This window comes from Aythya marila (genome assembly GCF_965140915.1).
Source record: "Aythya marila genome assembly, chromosome: Z".
Lineage (NCBI taxonomy): Eukaryota > Metazoa > Chordata > Aves > Anseriformes > Anatidae > Aythya > Aythya marila.
In genome coordinates, this window is record NC_139080.1 from 44148173 (window position 1) to 44166016 (window position 17844).

Below are 17844 nucleotides of genomic sequence, written 5' to 3' on the forward strand. Positions count from 1 at the left end.
GCCCGCTCCTGAGGCGCGCCTGCCATTTTGTTCTCCAGCAGCACCGTGGGCTGGGGGGAGGCTGGTGGTGGAGGCTCCAGAGAGGCTTCATGTGGCTGAGGTGTTACTCAGGCCCTGTTTGCTGCTGCTGTCCACAAGCTAGAAATGCAGGAAATGTTCACTGGGTCCATCTTAGGCATTGGAATGGGCTGCCCAGGGAAGTGGCTGAAAAAGTTGCCAGACACCCTCCCCTCTGCCTCCCCTGCTGCAGAGCACAGCTCAAACGCAGAGGAAGGATCCTTAAGCTCTGCGAGGGAGATACAGCCGAGGGAGTGATACTGAGCTGAAGACTTCCCCTGCTGTCAACGAGAGCATTTCTGCCTCAACACAGGAAGCCACGTGAGGGAGATTGCTGAGTGACTCGGCTTCCTTTCTGAAGTAGCTGACGAGCAGCTGCCATGCTTCAGTAAATAATGTTTGATCTACTACATTATTAAAATTTGGGTCCAGGTGGTTAGCATAAAAGGATCTGTGTAGTTAGTATCTTCCTGAATTAATTTATTCTGGTAACATGGAGTTGAAAAATTCTTGTTTTGATACACAGTCTATTTCTGTTCTGGACATAGAGGCTTTGGACAAAAGGATAAAGTACCTGACATACTGAGTAATGACCTGCTGTATTTAAGCAGATGTTTTGGGGCACTTTCTTTCGTTCTGGAACACACTCAAGGTTTGCATTTGATAACAGGAGAGTTTTCAAGCAATCCTGAGTAGCATGATTCATAACAGAAGGATTTTGTCAACAGTGAGGTCAAACTGAAAAGAAGAGGGAATTATTACTGGTTTATCACTTAAGCTAAAGGACTGGCATGACCCGAATGGATGAAATTGGACCTGTGTACTTGTGCACAAGTATGAGAAGTGTGTAAATTGAGGCTGTGGCTGCATTTTGTGATTATATCCCAGTGGTAACAGTAGGATGGCTGTTGCAGAGAATGTACAAATTTTGCAACAGTCTTAACTGAACAAAAAAAAAAAAAAAAAAAAAAAAAAAAAAAAAAACAGGCATATGTTATTTTGGAATACTGTCTGACCCAGTTTAGGACTTTTCATTTGGCAGTGTATTGTAGTAAATTAAATTAAGTGGGATGCTGAATCAAAGCCAAATATTAAGGCAGACTGTTGGCTGAGGGTTTGTGCAAGAGACTTCGTTCCAGTTTGTCTTCACAAAACATATGACTAAGCCATTTTAGTCTGGGGGTTAGCTGGACTGCTTGTATCATTCTTAAGATTTATGTAAATATGGTACAGGCAAATTTTATACAAAATAATCAATATCACCTTTCTTAGGTACTCTGTACTTCCTGTCTTATGCTGAAATACATTCATATTCATTTTCTTTGGGGAATAAATTGAACATGAATGTCATGCTGCCATCTAAGTGTTGTTTATGTTGACTTAATAATTAGCCAGAGAAGACAATACTTCTGATCCAACCCCAAAACAGAGCCTTGTAAGGAGAGCAGTCTGCAACCAGTCAAGTGATAAAAGCAGTTCAGCGGTGAAAGCCAATAGCCTTCCAGAGCTGTTTCAGGTGATTGGATCGAACAGAAGAAGACTGCAAGCTGTGAAGTAAAACATGGACTGGATGTGCATCCCCTTTCCCAGCTCCCTGCTAGGCGAGTAACCCCTGCTTGATTTTCAGGTTTGAGGGAAAGCAAGGCTGTTGTTCTGTTAAAGCTGCCTGTCTAGGCCATGCCTGGCCCACAGGCCTCTGTGCTCTGGGGGAAACCTCATTATGACTTCCCTAGCTGTTCTCATAACCTTAGAACCCACCTTAAATTGAGAGACCTTGTGCAGGTTAAGCTGTATGAAGATATCTACAGTAATATTACATGATTTTAAGAACCCAGTTTTTGTTTTTGGACTGAAAGAAATGAAATTGAGTGGTAGAGTGAGTTATTCTCTAAATACACAAGCAAATCTAGACATTTTTCTTTTGACCTGAGTAGGACAAAATATATGTAAGGACAGTAAAGGATTTGGAAAAAAAAAAGTTCCTTGTACTACATTGTGGAATCTTTTTGCACATTTATTGTCTGATCTTGTTAAGTTTGGAGAGAGAGTGCAAAGGCAGCTCCTGTTTCAGGTAATTTTAAGTTGCTCTCCCCATGCCATGTTAACAGCAACATTTCACATATTGAAGTACTACTGTGGAATTTTGTTAGTCCGGTTCTTGTATTATTTAGTACTCAGTCCTATAAAAATTTACAATAGTGTTATTTGGTACTGCTAGCTTAAGTACACATTCTTCTAATCTACTGTGAAAAATGATGCATGCTAAATAACCCCATTCCAAGAAAGAAGGGCACACACAAAGCACAAACATGTCATGGTAAGAATACCACACAGGGCAGCAAAAAGCTGCAGCTGACGGGCATTTGGTAACCACATAATTTGGCTCAACAAATTCTATGGTGTACCACTTCCTTTGTTGATAGACCCATAATTTTCAGAGGAGTCTATTCTTTATGAACTGCTTCAAAAGCTGGACTAAGAATATGTATTTTTCTTTTCTGTTCTTTTTAAATAAAAAGAATTTCACCTAACGTTTTGTAGAGCAGAAGAATTAAGTGGGTATGTTTCATATTTATGAACTACTTTACAGCAACTAAACAAATACTCTATACTATTAGAAATATATATTATTAAAAAGAGCCACCTAGCCAAGCCATATATAATTTAGGGTAATGTACCCTTTACTAGTTGTCAGCTGCAGTCTGAGTTGGATTGTAAAGGCATGACTTAGTGAAAAATAAAATTGTGCCTTTCCTAGATTAGATGAAAAGTGTTTGCTGTGTAGGATGGAAAGATCGCTCCAAAAGACTCTTTTCCTGTGTGCTCTGTGATGTCCTCCACTGTGGTTCGTCCAAAATATTCAGAAGTTTTAGATTCATTCATGGATATTAAGCTTTTTTATAGAGCTATAATTAAATCTATAAATGTGCAAATGGTGCACTAAGCCTGCAGTGCACTAACTTTAATTTGACAGGGAATAAAAATAAGATCCTCTTTTCTGAAATGCTAAGCACGCCCCAACTTTTATAAATAGGTTCAGAGCAGCAAAGCCTATCACAAAAAATCCTTTACATTTTCTAACCACTAAAATGTATAGGGAAGCAAAGTGATTGTAATTCATTCTTTATTATATATTTTTATTAATAAGTATTGTTACTTAGGGCATGCATAATAACTGCAATAAGTTTGTTTATCACAGTATTACAATTGCAACTCTCTCTGAAACGTGGAATTTTTGCACTGTGAACTGCGTTTACTGCTACTGCAGTCTTGTTTGAGATAAAAATCAGTTCTCCTCTATAAGTCAGGCTCATAAAGCAATCCACCTTCAAAAAGAGCTCAAGAAGATTTTGGCACAAACTGCATTCTTAGCTATAAGTTATGTTACACCAAGAGATGTCACTAGCAAACACAATAGCAAATTTTAGCTGCTGTCTGAATGATACCTGGAAAAGGAATAAAGGAATTCATCATCCAGCAATTATTTAGAAGCCAGACAGTAACTGTGAGTAACAGAAATGTAATTATTGTTTCTAACCTTATTTGTTATTTTTACGGGAAAAAAAAGATATAATAATAGCTCCTTTTCCTAAACAGAATCAGTCATGCTTATAATAAAAGGGTTTCATTTAAAGCCAGAAGTACACTGGAATGCCAATGCATGAAAGGAAGACAGCCAATTGTCTGGGTCAGGCCGTGCCAGACTGGTTTGTGGCTGCCAGTCTTTGTTCACCCCCATTCTGCCCGTTTAATGGGGGTGAGCGCCATAGGAACGGAGTGGAGCATGTGCTCAAGCCTCAACTATTCCCGTTTCAGCTAAAACACCAAATTTCTCACCAAAGCAGATAAAAGGGGACACTGGAGTTTGTCTGCCAATGCGGTTGTTAGCAGTGGGATACATAGCGTGAAAAAGCTACAGCTGCAGCAGTTCCTCCTGGGAGCTCGTGTTCCCGTGGGCACGAATGGAGATTCTGCCCCTCCGGACGCCGCACCCACGGCAGGTGCAGTAAAGCATGCAGGAGGTACAGCCTCTGCGTTTTCCACAAGGTGACGGTTTCGTGACAGTTTCACTCTTGCGTTGGAACTGCACTGAAGTTCAGACCCACAACTGCCAGTCTGACATCTAATCAACTACACAAATCTAATCTAGTGTTTAAGTGCATCATAAACTGATGTATAAATCTGAGAGCATACGTGCATATTTGCTCTGGATGAAAAGATAATTTTGTACTACTAACTCAGAAGTATTTCTAACTGGGTGTAGTAAGTTTTTAGTCTTGCAAAATGCACAGTGGGGTTAACTAACACTTGGCATCCTGCACCTTCCAAAATTTAAGACAAAATTATTTATGGAAGTTACTGAAGTATGAATCCTTAGGGATGAAAATTTATGCAGAGAGCTCGTACAGAAGTGGCACAGTAATACAGGCATTCTGCACTGCTCTGACTGGGCTGACTTAAAGATATTTCAAGTTTTCTGGCAAGGTTAATCCTTCTTCTTGGCAGATTCTCAATTCCTCAGCACCTTGTGTGCAGGGGACTCCTCTCCAACAGGGACTTTCTTATTTATAGTATGTAGTTCAAAGAACACAAGGAACACTTATTTTCACAAGACAGAGATAAATTTATATAGGGACAAAAATGCATTTCCATTATAGCCTTACATTTCAACAGTGCATGACTATTAACATAAATATAAGTCTTTGAACAAAAAGTACAGTAGCATATCACTGGAGTGTCAAAACCCCTTCCCCAGCTTCAGAACCAGGACTTGAACATCAGAACACGGACAGACATCACCAACCAGTGCTGCATTTGAAACAGCAGACTCTGGTGAAAGAACTCCCGGTGCAAATCCCTTCATACAATTAATTCCCTGAATTTTTTAATCCTTCTACCAACAGCACCCTTCCCCTCCCAAATACAGTGTCATTTGCAACAGTAATTGCACACAAAGTTCTCAATCAGTTAAAAGCCTTCTATAACTTTGGAGTGTTATTATTCATGCTCTTAACGCCTTGCACATGCAGCAGAAAATGAATGCCACAATGGGGTCACATCAAGTAAAAATCATTTTGGAAAAGTATTTTTCATTGCAAAACATGTCAGTTCTTGTAAACAACAGAGTGCAACTTCATTTGTGCATTCAATCTCATACTAAGCAGAGACAAGAGGCAATAGAAACTGGCAGATGACAGAAGACAAAGAAGTTTAAATCCCATGCCTGACAGCTTGAAAAACAAAGAAGACAGCATCACAGCATAATTATTTGGGCCAGAAAGGACCTCAGGAGGTTACCTAGACCAATCTTCTCCTCAAAGCAGGGTTAACACTGGGTTGAAACCAGCCAAAATATGTTTCAACAAAAATGGACCTTCCTTCTTTAAGCATTTAAACTGGAGATCAGCAGCTAATGTGCACCCAGTACAGTGAGCTCTTAAACTATGTGCATATTGAACAAGAAAAACTGAGCAACTGGGTAACTAAAATATATATACACAATGTACATGTTTAACCATTTATTGTAGTCATGTACACTTGAGAAAAAAAAACTTTTCATATTAAACCATAGTTGTTTTATGGGAGTGACTTCTAACAAGCATATAGTTCTTGTAAACACAGGCTGCATTGGTTGCAGTGCAAAACTCCTGAACTGTGAACAGACATTGTATTTTCAGCTAGTACTGTGGTAAAACCATATAATCCTCAGAAGCAAGAAACAGTGCAACAATTCATACATCACTCTTTAATTTTTAATTTAGTAATTATTGAATGGTTTCAGAGCAGGCACTACATTATTGCAAACACAATCAAATCCTTAACATAATGTTGAAAAATAACCTCTTCACCTCAGTGTACACACACGCATATACACACACACATAATTTAAAAAAATCTGTACATAAGTTATTTTTCAGAAAGCAACTCAAAGAATTGTACCACACAGAATTAGTTTCTGTACTCTGACACACCACAAATTATAATCCATTTTTTGATGATAGGCTTTAAGGACACAAAACACCATGCAATACTATTTAGTAGAAAATGAACTAAACAGTAAATAAATTTATCTAGTTCGTGCTAAGAGAAAACACTTTTTTTTTTAAATAAAACAAATGCTAATTTATGAGAAATCAAAAATATTTATTGTCCTTGAGCTTGAAAAGGAACCAGTTATCTGTGGCTCCTTAAGCTTATCCCCTTAGTAGGTGAGAGTGAGGAGGTGTATGACTATAAAAACCAGGATTCTTCTTATTACTGGCTGCAAGGACGGTTCAGGAAAGGAGTATCCTTGTTGAGTCTGAGTCTGAGAGTCCATCTTCTTGATTAGTGGCCTCGTAATCACCCGCGTTCTCAGCTAATTCGGTGTCTTGATCATCATTACTCTCTGCACTGTAGTCAACTTCTTCAAGGAAGCGAGGCTCATCTTCATCCAAAACATACGTAGTAGGGCTGAAACGAACAAGAGGTTGTTAAAAGCTTTACCTCGAACACAACATTCAGGCCATGCCCCATCCCTATCCCAACATGCAGTAATATACAACGTGACCTCAGGATAGCAGTGGTTTACCCAAAACTGATTTTTTAATTGCACGTGAAACAACTGAGAGTCAAAAACACATTTGTAGGACCCTGAACTAATTGGTCGATCATACATAACTCGTTATCCAAATGTGCCATGACAAATCAACTGTATGTTACAGAATTACACTAATTGCCTGTGCAAACATTATACAATTATAGCATTACCATAAGTTGTTACAGAACTCAAATGCAGAAACAGTATCTGCTATAAAAAAAAAATAAAATAAAACATACCACAGTCGGAGAATTTGGGTGGGAAACCTGCGTATTTTACTAAATACTTTTTACTGAAAAGCATTATGAGCAATTATACTGCACATACTGCAGATGACAAATCGAGGCAAGTTTTTCTGGCCTACAACTAAAATTAAGTTGCCATTTGAGTCATAAGATTTATACCTGGTCCTGACATTGTCACGGTCCACAAAATGATCCATGCTTGTAACTAATAGCCTCCAAGAATAAGAGAAGTAATACTTTGAGTGTGAACAAGAGAAAGGTTAATAAGTAACTTTCTGATCATCTCACCTTCCTAAGACAGATGAAAACAAAAGTAAAACCAAATAAATAAACAAAAAATTTTAAAAAGTATGTGTGTTTTCCAGACCAAGTTTTACTACTCTCCCTTGGCACATAAAAAGCTATCTGCTTAAAACCACTCAGTATTGCTAAATATTTCATAAGTTGTTTTATATTCAGATGAAGTCCTAAGAAGGTTTTGTAATGCGTTTTACCTAATAATCAACTTACACAGAACTCAGCCAAAAGAGCATTCTCATAAGAGAAGGCATCAGGTACTTGTATAAATGTTTGCATATTAATTTTGATGAATTTTGTCTTAAGGCACACAGTTTATTGTGGCTGTGGGTTCAAAATTAAAAGGATTAGTCATTCCTTCTTTCTAGTTCTGTTAAGAGCTTAAGTGGATCACTTGAATCTGTAACGCAATCCCTATTCATTGCGAATAAACTTCACACTGTTTTCTTCTACCTATAATACCAATAACATGCTACACTAACATTTTCTGAAGTTGGCAATTAATTCATATTTTGGGAGAACAACAAATAGACGAACTCCTAGTCCCAGTTTAGGAAAAAAAAAAAAAGACGTAAGACCTAAAATAGTAACAAAACAAACTATCAAAAATTCAATTCAGTTGGAGTTTCTGGATTTACATTTAAAACAATCTGTACCATAGTTCAGTGAACAAGCTATTCACACACTGATCAGTGCAAAAGGGAGTACTCCACCAAACTAAATACTTGCAAAGGTTATTTAAATTGTAACTAGGGTAACAACCCGCTATGTTGGTTAAAGAACTGGTGCCAGCCCTTTGAACAAAATTATTTCCATTTAGGAGAGAGACCATGTGAGGAAAACAACCAGTATCTTCACTGAGCTGCCTCTTCATTTCACAGGTGGGCAAACCACTGTACTGTAAGTAAAGATACACACTTCATTTGAAGAACCTGCTGTAGCCCCAGGAAATGTATACAGTTTTTTTGGGCTTTCATTTTGTGATGCTTTATGCCCTAGTCAGTTACTGCCTGCCAAGATTTTCCTTTAATGGGAAAAAAAAAAAAAAAAAGCTGAAATGTTTCCTTTATTTTGATGAGATAGCACCAAATATATCATATTCCAAAAAATGCACAGCATTTTTTTTTTGTAGGTCCTGCTTCTAACCACTTAACACAGGTATTGATTTGCTGGGTTTCACATGCAAGGAATCCACACTGCAATTGCAGGATAGATTGTGTAATTCAATTCACAGGAAATGGACCCATTAAATCTGAATGTAGGCCCTATCTAACTAATAATTCTGAATACTGAAACAAAAAACTACAATGGGTTGTGTCAATGACAAATACTTTATTAGCCATTGACAGTGAGATGTTAATGCATTACAGTAGACACTCAGAAAAATTCACATTAGTGAGGTATTATATAGGCTAATAAAGCTCTCTGAAAAACTTCTACCACTTTTTTTTTTTTAAAGTAAGTTTCATTGTTTGGAAATTAAGCTTTAATATTTAATCCAGTACAAAAATAAATAAGCAAATAAAGCAACCAACAAGCCTATTTAAAAAAGTAGCAAACAACGAAGCTTATTTTAAGGGGAACACACTGAACTGGACAAACTAGCAAACCACAAAGTTTACTATGTAGAGATGCCTTGTCAGTTCATAGAATACGTCCTGCTTTACACTGTGTTGCAAAACAATACATGTCTGTACTGTTATTTGTCTGTACACAGTACATGTCTGTACTGTGTTATTTGTTATGTTTATACAAATTTATTTCATATAATCATATGTATGCACACTTCTGGCTTTTAGAAATTCAGCCAGTGTGCACAGTCTTAACATTGTTATGTCTGATATATGACAGTTCAGATGTTTGCTCTGGCATGTATACACGCAAAATTCTTGAGGATGCTTTTAGTTGCCACTTCCTGTATAATAAAATCAACATTATAAATTTCATTATTCAAGAAAAGTACCAGTACAATAGATAAACTGATCTCACTCTTAAAACTGCATAGACTTTTAATGTAGAAACTGGCTCCAAAATCTGCCTCATAAGCTTCCTACTGCCCTCCAAAACACAATGTGCCAACACTTCTCAATCATTAATTATTGAAAACAAAAGTTTAAATATATTGAGATGACTTTTCCCATTTTCCCTTTGAGTCTTCGTTCCTCACAAAACGGTATGCCAGAATGTTTTACATCCAAAGGAAAAACCTGTTGCATACCGCTCACATACATTTGCTTTGCCATGGCTTGTCTTCTTCTAATGTATCAGATGCTAACCTTGGATATTTAACTTTCCATCAGTCTTTATTCTACAGGTTAGTGTGAACCTGCAAACTACAGTTACTGCTTCACTGCTTTACCGAGGCTTGGCTACAAGAAATGTAGAAATCCAAACACCTGAAAAAATTTCTTACTGTTTAATCAAATCCTTCGTTTGCCTCCCCGCCGCTCCCCACCCTCAGCATATCTTGTGACAATATACTTCTAGCTGCCATCATGCTGATTCAGTGGGTTTTAATTTCCTAACTTTTCCCTTGGGCTGTTTCTAATTAACTTGCTCAATAATCCCTCTTCCTCTACCCCTATACCTCCTGCATTTGCTTTTAAAAGGAAACCATTATTTTTCTCAAGTTAACAGAGATTGTTTATCATACAGCCACAGTTTGTAGCCTAATGGATGTTACAATCGGTGTATCTTCTGTGAACTTTTGCAAAGATTTTACTTGAATAACATTTTATGGGTAAAAAGAATAATTCCTAAATGTCAAGTATCATACCTGATGTAACTTTTTGGTCCTCATATTTATGAAGAACTTCAATAATATTCCTTTAATATAAAAAAGTGCATTTTCTACATCACCTGCCATCAAATGCACTGAATTTAGGTATGAACACAGCAGCTTACTAAAACATTTATTTTTAACAACAATGCCTATGTTTTTTCTTATTTAAATTAATGCTCCAAACATAAATAAACAAAAATAAACCCATTTGCTAACATGATGTATTTTTTCAAGCTAAAATTTTATTTGTCCCTCAAAGACATACTTGGATTTTTCATTATCCATATGACTCAATTACAGAGAAATTAATCCACAAGCCAGACACAAACACAACCAATTTAAGTCCCATGGAGATAAGCAATTTTCTGAGACTACAGGGGAAGCGCACACATTTAAAAACTTCTGAAGAAAAAAATATAAGAAATGTTCTCTGTTAAGCAGTGTAAAGTTGCTGCTGCCTGGGGATTTTGGAAAGGAAGGAGAGAAAAATCTAAGAACTAACAATTTCTTTCAAAATTGCAATGCCAGGGGAGGGAAAATTTTTAAGGAACAAAAGAGTCAGGATGTACCACAAAGGAATCATTTATCCATTCCTGTTCCTTGATTTCCCTTTAGGGTCCACATTGTTTTATAGGAATCAGCAAAGCTGCAACAGGAGTGCTGTGCCCTTAAGGAGCTCTTCACCTGTGTGCTGTTCCCATATCAGCAAGGATAGTTTGTGAAGAGAATTTCCAATACTAAAGAGAACAATTACATGTCCAACTCCTTTCCCAACCACGAGTAGCTGTGTATCCAAATCCCCTTTAAGTTTTATTTTTCAATATCCCCACTTACAGCATTCCATTATTTCCCTCCACAGTTTAACAAAAAGTAATCTCAACACTTTCTGTGTGGTATCACCCCGAAATACATCTTGTAAAACTCAAAACTGGATTAAATTGGTTGGATTCCACAACTGTTGACTTTAGTACTTTACACCTAATATTTGGATCACATTGCCAAGAATGGAAGAGAAGCGTGAAAAGTGGATCACAGACACAGAATGGGTGAGGTTGGTGGGGACCTCCAGAGCCCACCTGGCCCAACCCCTGCCCAAGCAGGGCCACCCACGACCGCGTCCAGGCAGCTTTTGCAGCTCTCCAAGGAGGAGACTGCGCTGCTGATGTGGGCAGCCTGTGCCTGTGTTACAGCCGGTGCCCAGTGCCTCCTGTCCTGGTGCTGGGCACCACTGAGGAGCCTGGCTAAACCATCCTCTTTGCACCCTCCTCCCTTCAGGTATTTTGTACACATTGATGAGATCCCCCGAGCCTTCTGAACATAGCTCTCAGGAGAGGAGAGCACCTCATAGGAGAGGTGCTCCAGTCTCTTCATTGTCCTTGTGACCCCACATATCTTTTCAAAAAAGATACATCTTTTCAAAGATAATATTAATAATGAAATAATATTAATATTGAAAAGATATGTCTTTTCAATATATCCATGTCTCTCTTACACCATCATTCTGTCTGAGCAAAGCTTATGAGTTATTAAGATGAAGGGAAACAAAATAGCTCAAATTCAGTTCCCTCCTGGCAGCACACAAAGAGACCCTTTGCAAGAGGATCTCTGTCAGATATTCTCTTGCATGTGCCCCTACCACTCTGATATATTTTCTCAAATATGACATGGTAAGTGCAGGAAATGGATTTCACAGATGTGTTTTTTTTCTTCCCCATAGCTCGTATTGGCAGTCTGCTTTTCTACCATTTCCTAGATAGCCAAAAGCATTCCCAAAAGATGCTGTCTGCTTCACTGCTGTAATTAAATCAAATTAACAAACAAAAATACAACACGTTCTAGAACACACCAATGAGTGTCAAAACAATTAATGAAAGGACTAGAAAAAAAGGTCAAGTTACTGAGCAAGAGATAATTCCAGTAAGTCCTAGCAGTTATGACTGCAGTCATGTGTTTTTGTTTCATTGCATGCAGACCCTATCAAACCTGTCAGCATAACAACTATAATTCTTACTACAAGATCAGTATTACAGTCTAATCTTTTCCATTTGGAAATGGAGGAAAACACTGGCAAACTGGTCTGAAATAATTAAAGAAAAATAAAGTGTTTAATTCATCACTTAAAATGTTAAAGTGCACTGCCAGAGGGGAAATAAATCTTCTGACTGCTTTATTTTTCTTAAGTCAAATATGTGTCAGACATGGTTCAAAATGAACTCATGGAAACTGAGCCTACGTGTAATGAAATATCAGAGGTAAATTTTAAAATATTAGCATTTACTTGGCCATTGTAAATACAACTAGTAAAACCAAGGAGAGCTTGAGAAACCCTCAAAATCATTTGCAAATAAAACTGATGCTTCTGTGTTTACATTTTGACGTTTAAGCTTGGCTGTTTTTCCTTTCAAGCATTAAAATTGTATTGTTTTTTATTTTTACAGTAACACCAGTAACATTCAAAATATAAAGGGAGTAACTACGATCTTTTTCACTGCTTTACTCTAACGAGGACATTAGAGCTGTGAAAAACTATGTACTTTTATACTACTTATTCATATTTTTTTTTACCTGGATTTTCTGTAAATAGTTTTCCTCAGTCATCACTAACAGTAAGTAATGAGCTGTGAATCACGTAAGCACAAAGAAATCATAAGCAGTACTTTTACTATAATAGAATAATAAAAATGGAAGTCTGGGCATATGAAGCAAGGAACTGTGTGTGACTGACTATCTTGTGGTCCACGATTGCTTCTGAAGAGGCATAGAAACTAGCTTTATAAATTTAACTCAGTAGAGACTCAAGTGTAGTTCCAGTGCTCAAGCAAATAAATAAATTAAGCCCAATAAACCAGCTGATAGAGGTTTTTAATATCTTGTCTAGAACAGCTCACAAACACAAAAACTTCATCACTCAGAATACATCAAAGGGCAAATGGCCTACATTTCCCAGATTTGGCATAAAGATTTCAAGATATGTTAATAAAAATCACTTGTCTAATACACCTAGAAATAGAACAACATTACAGGAAAATCTATGTGCCTTGACAAGGGCAGGGACTTCTGACCCAAGGAAAAGTAGCCAGCTCCTTACTGTGGAGGGGAAAAAGAAAACTGTACCAGGCAAAGCTTTCATCAAAACAGCAGTAAGGTGTCCTATAGCACAGAAGCCCTCTGTGCTTCAGGTGTAAGAGTACCTGGCAAAAACACCAGAAGATCACTGATGTTCCATTATTGTCAGACTGGTTAAGTGGGAAAAGGAGAGCTCAAGACTTTGCTGAGTCTCATTATGAGGTGTCACTGGGAGCTGGTATGCATTGTACCTATGGCAATTAGGTAGAGCCTTCTAGACAGACCTTTTGGAGCACACACCTGCCCACCCACGATGACAAAAAAAGTTATGATTAATAAATTTACAAGAATAACACCTTGAGGCAATGGCCAGTGTTCTTTTTCACTGTACAACAGAAATGCAAAACTGCCTTGAAAACTACTTCACCAGTTGCTTAAAAAAAAAAAAAAAAGCTTGAAGAGAAGTAAAAGTTATGAAAGACCTGTGGAAAATCTGTTCTGAACCACACTTTTCTTCAGCACTTAAAAATCTAAATGTTCCTTACTCAGGAGAAGGGGCTCCCACTTGTGACAATCCAATTTTATTTTTGAGGAGTTACTATCTGATCAATACCTATCTACCAAGCCCTCAAGCAATCCCTGAGACAAAATTAAAAAAAAAAGATTATTTTGTTACAATTTATTTTAAACTAAATCTAGACCAGAAGAACATGGTATCACAAAAAAGCTGAACTTTAACTACACCCTGTTTCACAAAGTGTTTCAGTTCTAAATATGAGTACCTGCAAGTATATAACTACAGAGACTTCCTCTGTGAGTATCATCACTGATGAACAGTACAGGTTTTTGAACTTTCTGCTGAAATATGTAGTGAGTGCTGCAGAAGATTGGAAACTTGGACTTCATGCTAATCCCCTTAGCAAAGGATGAGAGAAGACGATGTGCAAACATACATAATAAGGTACTTTTATAGCTAATAGTGGTGGAGGTATTGTGAACAGAATTATATCATCTTCCTTATACAAAAACCATGTATTTACATGGCTTCTATAGCACAAAGCACAGATATCAAAAAAAAAAAAAAAAAAAAAAAAAAAAAAGGAGTGCACCCAGCCACCCAGGTAGTAATTTCCTAATACCGTGGGGTTTATTTATCTCAGAAGAGTACCAGAATTATAATTAAAAAAAAGGCATTTTTTCTAGATTTACTAAATGAACGTTTTTGCCAGTTTAGCTGTTACATACTTATATTTTTCAATTGTTTTAATTAGAGATAATTGCTTAGGTAACATTGATTAAGCAAATCTGTTTGATGATGCATCAGCAAATTCAAGAAAATCAGTGGCTGAATATAAGGCTGCTGTAGTTACACGAAGTTTAAGAAAATTCACATTTGAAAGAAACAGTGTGATATTAGGTTGATGTTCTAGTAACACCACAGACAGCCATGCAATTTAAACTTTTCTCTGACAAAGATTTCCTGTCAAGTGTCCAATTCCACTCCCATTTTTTAAGTAAAAAGCATTTCTGCTGAATTCAGTCAAGTAAGTCTGTACATGAAAAGTAACTTGATAGTTATAATTGTTAAGAAAGTGTCCATACAAAGCATTTGCAACAGTAATTGTGTCAGCATTTGTAGCTGACACAAAGTCAGCTACAAATAAACAATGTATTTCATTCTTGATGTTATGGTTTCAAGATACATTGTTGGAAACCACACATTTGATTTTTTTCAGCACAGATTCTTACACAGGCATATGCTATTGGTAAATGACCACTCAGAGTAAGGTACTTAATTTCTCAGTTCACGCTACACAGTTTCCTGTTAGTGTTATTAACATGAATCAACATTTAATAGGTTAGAAGAACAAAGCCATCACACACTAGAAAAATCTAAAGTGTTGTTAACGGATTTCTCCAATAAAGCTTAACACTTTTTATGTTAATGTTCTTTACCTGATAGAAGTTTTAACTCTAACATGCACAGAATCTGATCTTTTTTCCACTGCCTTCATTTCTTTCCTGCAGTAGCAGTTGGCTATTGCCATTCACTGTCTGTAGCTGTGTAATACCTAAAGGTCATGACTGGGGAAAATTTTGTTTTTAAAATGATTTCTAAATAAAAACTCACTTTTAAAACGTTCAATGAAGTTATTAAATGATCTCTCCCCAGTATAAAGTTTTGTCTAACAGCACAATTACTTTTGGATTTTCATGACGTGGCCCACTGGAATGGAGCCTGAACCTTTGTGAGTTTTGGATGTTTTGGGTTCTGTTGTTTTTTAAGTTCCTTAGTACCAGTTATCTTTCTTACACAAAAGGATTATAAACAGTTCTGTGTACAGCCTCGTCAACTTTCTTATAAGCATCATGTTATTTTTCAACTCTGCTCACATGTGCCAACCTACACTGCATTTCTACAGTAGCGAGTCTTTTATTAGTGCTTTCAGAAAATCCAGAATAAAGCAGCCCTCATAACCCTTGTTCTCACCAACAAAATATAAATCATGTCAGGGGCAGCTTTTCCCCTGCTCCAGCGCAGTGTTTACATGCAATTAATTTTGGTACACAATAGCTTTGTTTGTTTGTTTGTTTTTAAGAGCTAACTTGATTAAAGCAGTATTTTAGCTGAGAAAGAAGTTTGAACTGTGTATCCATAGCCATATCTTTCTCTTCAGGATTTGCTTTATTTCTTAGCATCAAAACAAGCCACCTTCCTGCTTTCTCTTTTTTTCATCTAACATTGCTCAAGTATTCTATCAAACAGAAAGCAGTAACAACCTTTTACTGACTGGAGGCACTTTCACACCCTGTCATAAACAATGCACTTTAAAAGTACAAGATGGAAGAACTGTAAATCCAAAGGATTATACTTATGCTTGTACATACTCTCAAAGAAAGTTATCAACATATGTGCAGACTAACTTTGGCAAACCTATTGCAGAATTAGGACCATAGCAATCAGCTTTACTGTGAAACTTAGCCTCACTGAAACCGGAAAATCTCAACAAATGATTGTGCTGATTGAATTGCATTTCTGAACTTTCAGAAACGCAATTCAAAGAAAACACTAATTCTGCTCTTACCTTATGGTAACATCTAGCATAAGCATTTAATCCAGACAATAGTTCTCTAATTCTTCAACGCAATCACACCTAACTTGTTCTACTGTTTGAGGATCAATTAAAAGCAGAATGGTGAAAGCATAACCAAATTGTTTTTTCCTATTCTGATGCTTACGTGTTTCGGATGTTTCTTTAGCTCTCTGCCGGAAACTATGGGGACTGACTCATGTATGACATTTCTCATTTCAACAGGTGTTAAGGTCAATCCGCCCTGAATAACGTTAATGAACTGCAAAAACCAGCCCTTTTTTTTTTCTAAAACACAGCCAGTATCTATGTGAACTAACACTCTAACTTTTTATAGAGAGATAAAGTTACATAAAGATTCATCATCTGAGGCACTGGTTTATATAAAGTTATGTGGAAATCTGGGGCTGTTCTCCAATGCCACCCCAATAATTAGTCACTCACAAATACATCTTTGTTCAAAATACCACAATTTGATGCTTAGTATTTCAAAGAGATGCATCTATACTGAAGCTTGGTTCTAATAAAATTGACAATGATACAACACTTCTGGATGAGAAAATATTATATGGTTTCCTTAACATATACTAGGTGCAAATAAAATACACACTATTCTTGAAAGTTTGCACTCAAGGCTGTAATGTAAGAAAGGCTCCAAGAGATAAAGAGCAACATATTAGTGTTAGATTTTGAAGTTTAGCATGTTTCTCTAATGCACAAAAGGTACTTTTTATTCTGACTACCTGACTTAGTACTTCAATTACTCCAGCTGCACAAAACACCAGCAAACTTTTTAAATTACACTTTTTAAAATACTTAAATGGAATTTCTCCCATTTCAGTCTGCATCCATTGCCCGCTGTCCTGTCACTGGACACCACTGAAAACAGCCTGGCTCTGTCTTCTTTACAGGCTCCCTTCAAGTATATGGGCACCCTGACAAGATCCACCCAAGCCTTTTCTTCTCCAGGCTGAACAGTCCCAGCTCTTTCAGCCTTTCCTCCTATGGGAGATACTCCAGTCCCTTAATCATCCTAAGGGCTCCTCATTGGCCTCTCTTCCAGTACATCCATCTCTGTCCTGTAAAGGAGGGCCTAGACCTGGATACATATCCGGGCTGTGGGCTTACCAGTGCTGAGCAGAAGAAAAGTATCACCTCACTTGAGCTGCTGGCAACATTTCTCCTCAAGCAGGAGTAAATAATTGAGACTGCCTCAGTGATATCACTGCTGTGACTTTGTTTTTTGCCCTGCTCGTCTTGGGAACCTGAACTCCACCACCCCCTGGTCATTGCAGCCAAGGCTGCCTCCCACTTTCACATCCCAGCCAGCACATCCTTGTCTGCAAGTACCAGGTCCAGCAGAGCACCTCTCCTTGTTGTGTCTGACCATTCAGTAAGAAACTTGTCATCAGTGCCCTCCAGGAACCTCCCAAGGTTGCTTACGATCTTCTGTGTTGTTCCTCCAGTAATGTCAGGCATGGCTGAAGCCCCCCATGAGGACCAGGGCCTGCAAATGTGAGGCTACTTCTAGCTGTCAGTGGAAGTCCTCCCCTACTTGCTGCCTGGTCAGGTGGGCTATAGCAGATACCCACTACAATGTCACCCACAGTGGTCTGCTCTTTAATCCTCACCCAATAAACTCTCAGTTGGCTCCTCACCCTTGCGCAGGCAGAGCTCCACGCATCCGGGTGTCCTCTCACAAAAAGGACTTGCCCAACTCACCTC

The 17844-nt window shown here is 37.7% G+C and overlaps 1 protein-coding gene across 6 annotated transcripts in view; it reads right to left on the bottom strand.

The window, feature by feature from the left end:
- Positions 1-5788: 5788 nt before the first annotated feature.
- AGTPBP1 (ATP/GTP binding carboxypeptidase 1) overlaps positions 5789-17844 on the bottom strand; it is a 64894-nt gene continuing 52838 nt past the window's right edge. For all 6 annotated transcript variants that reach the window (XM_082783599.1, XM_082783594.1, XM_082783595.1 and 3 more), the window contains one exon: positions 5789-6510. In XM_082783599.1, the coding sequence (XP_082639725.1) occupies positions 6333-6510 (178 nt within the window). In that variant the 3' untranslated portion in view covers positions 5789-6332. The remainder of the gene's footprint in view (positions 6511-17844) is intronic.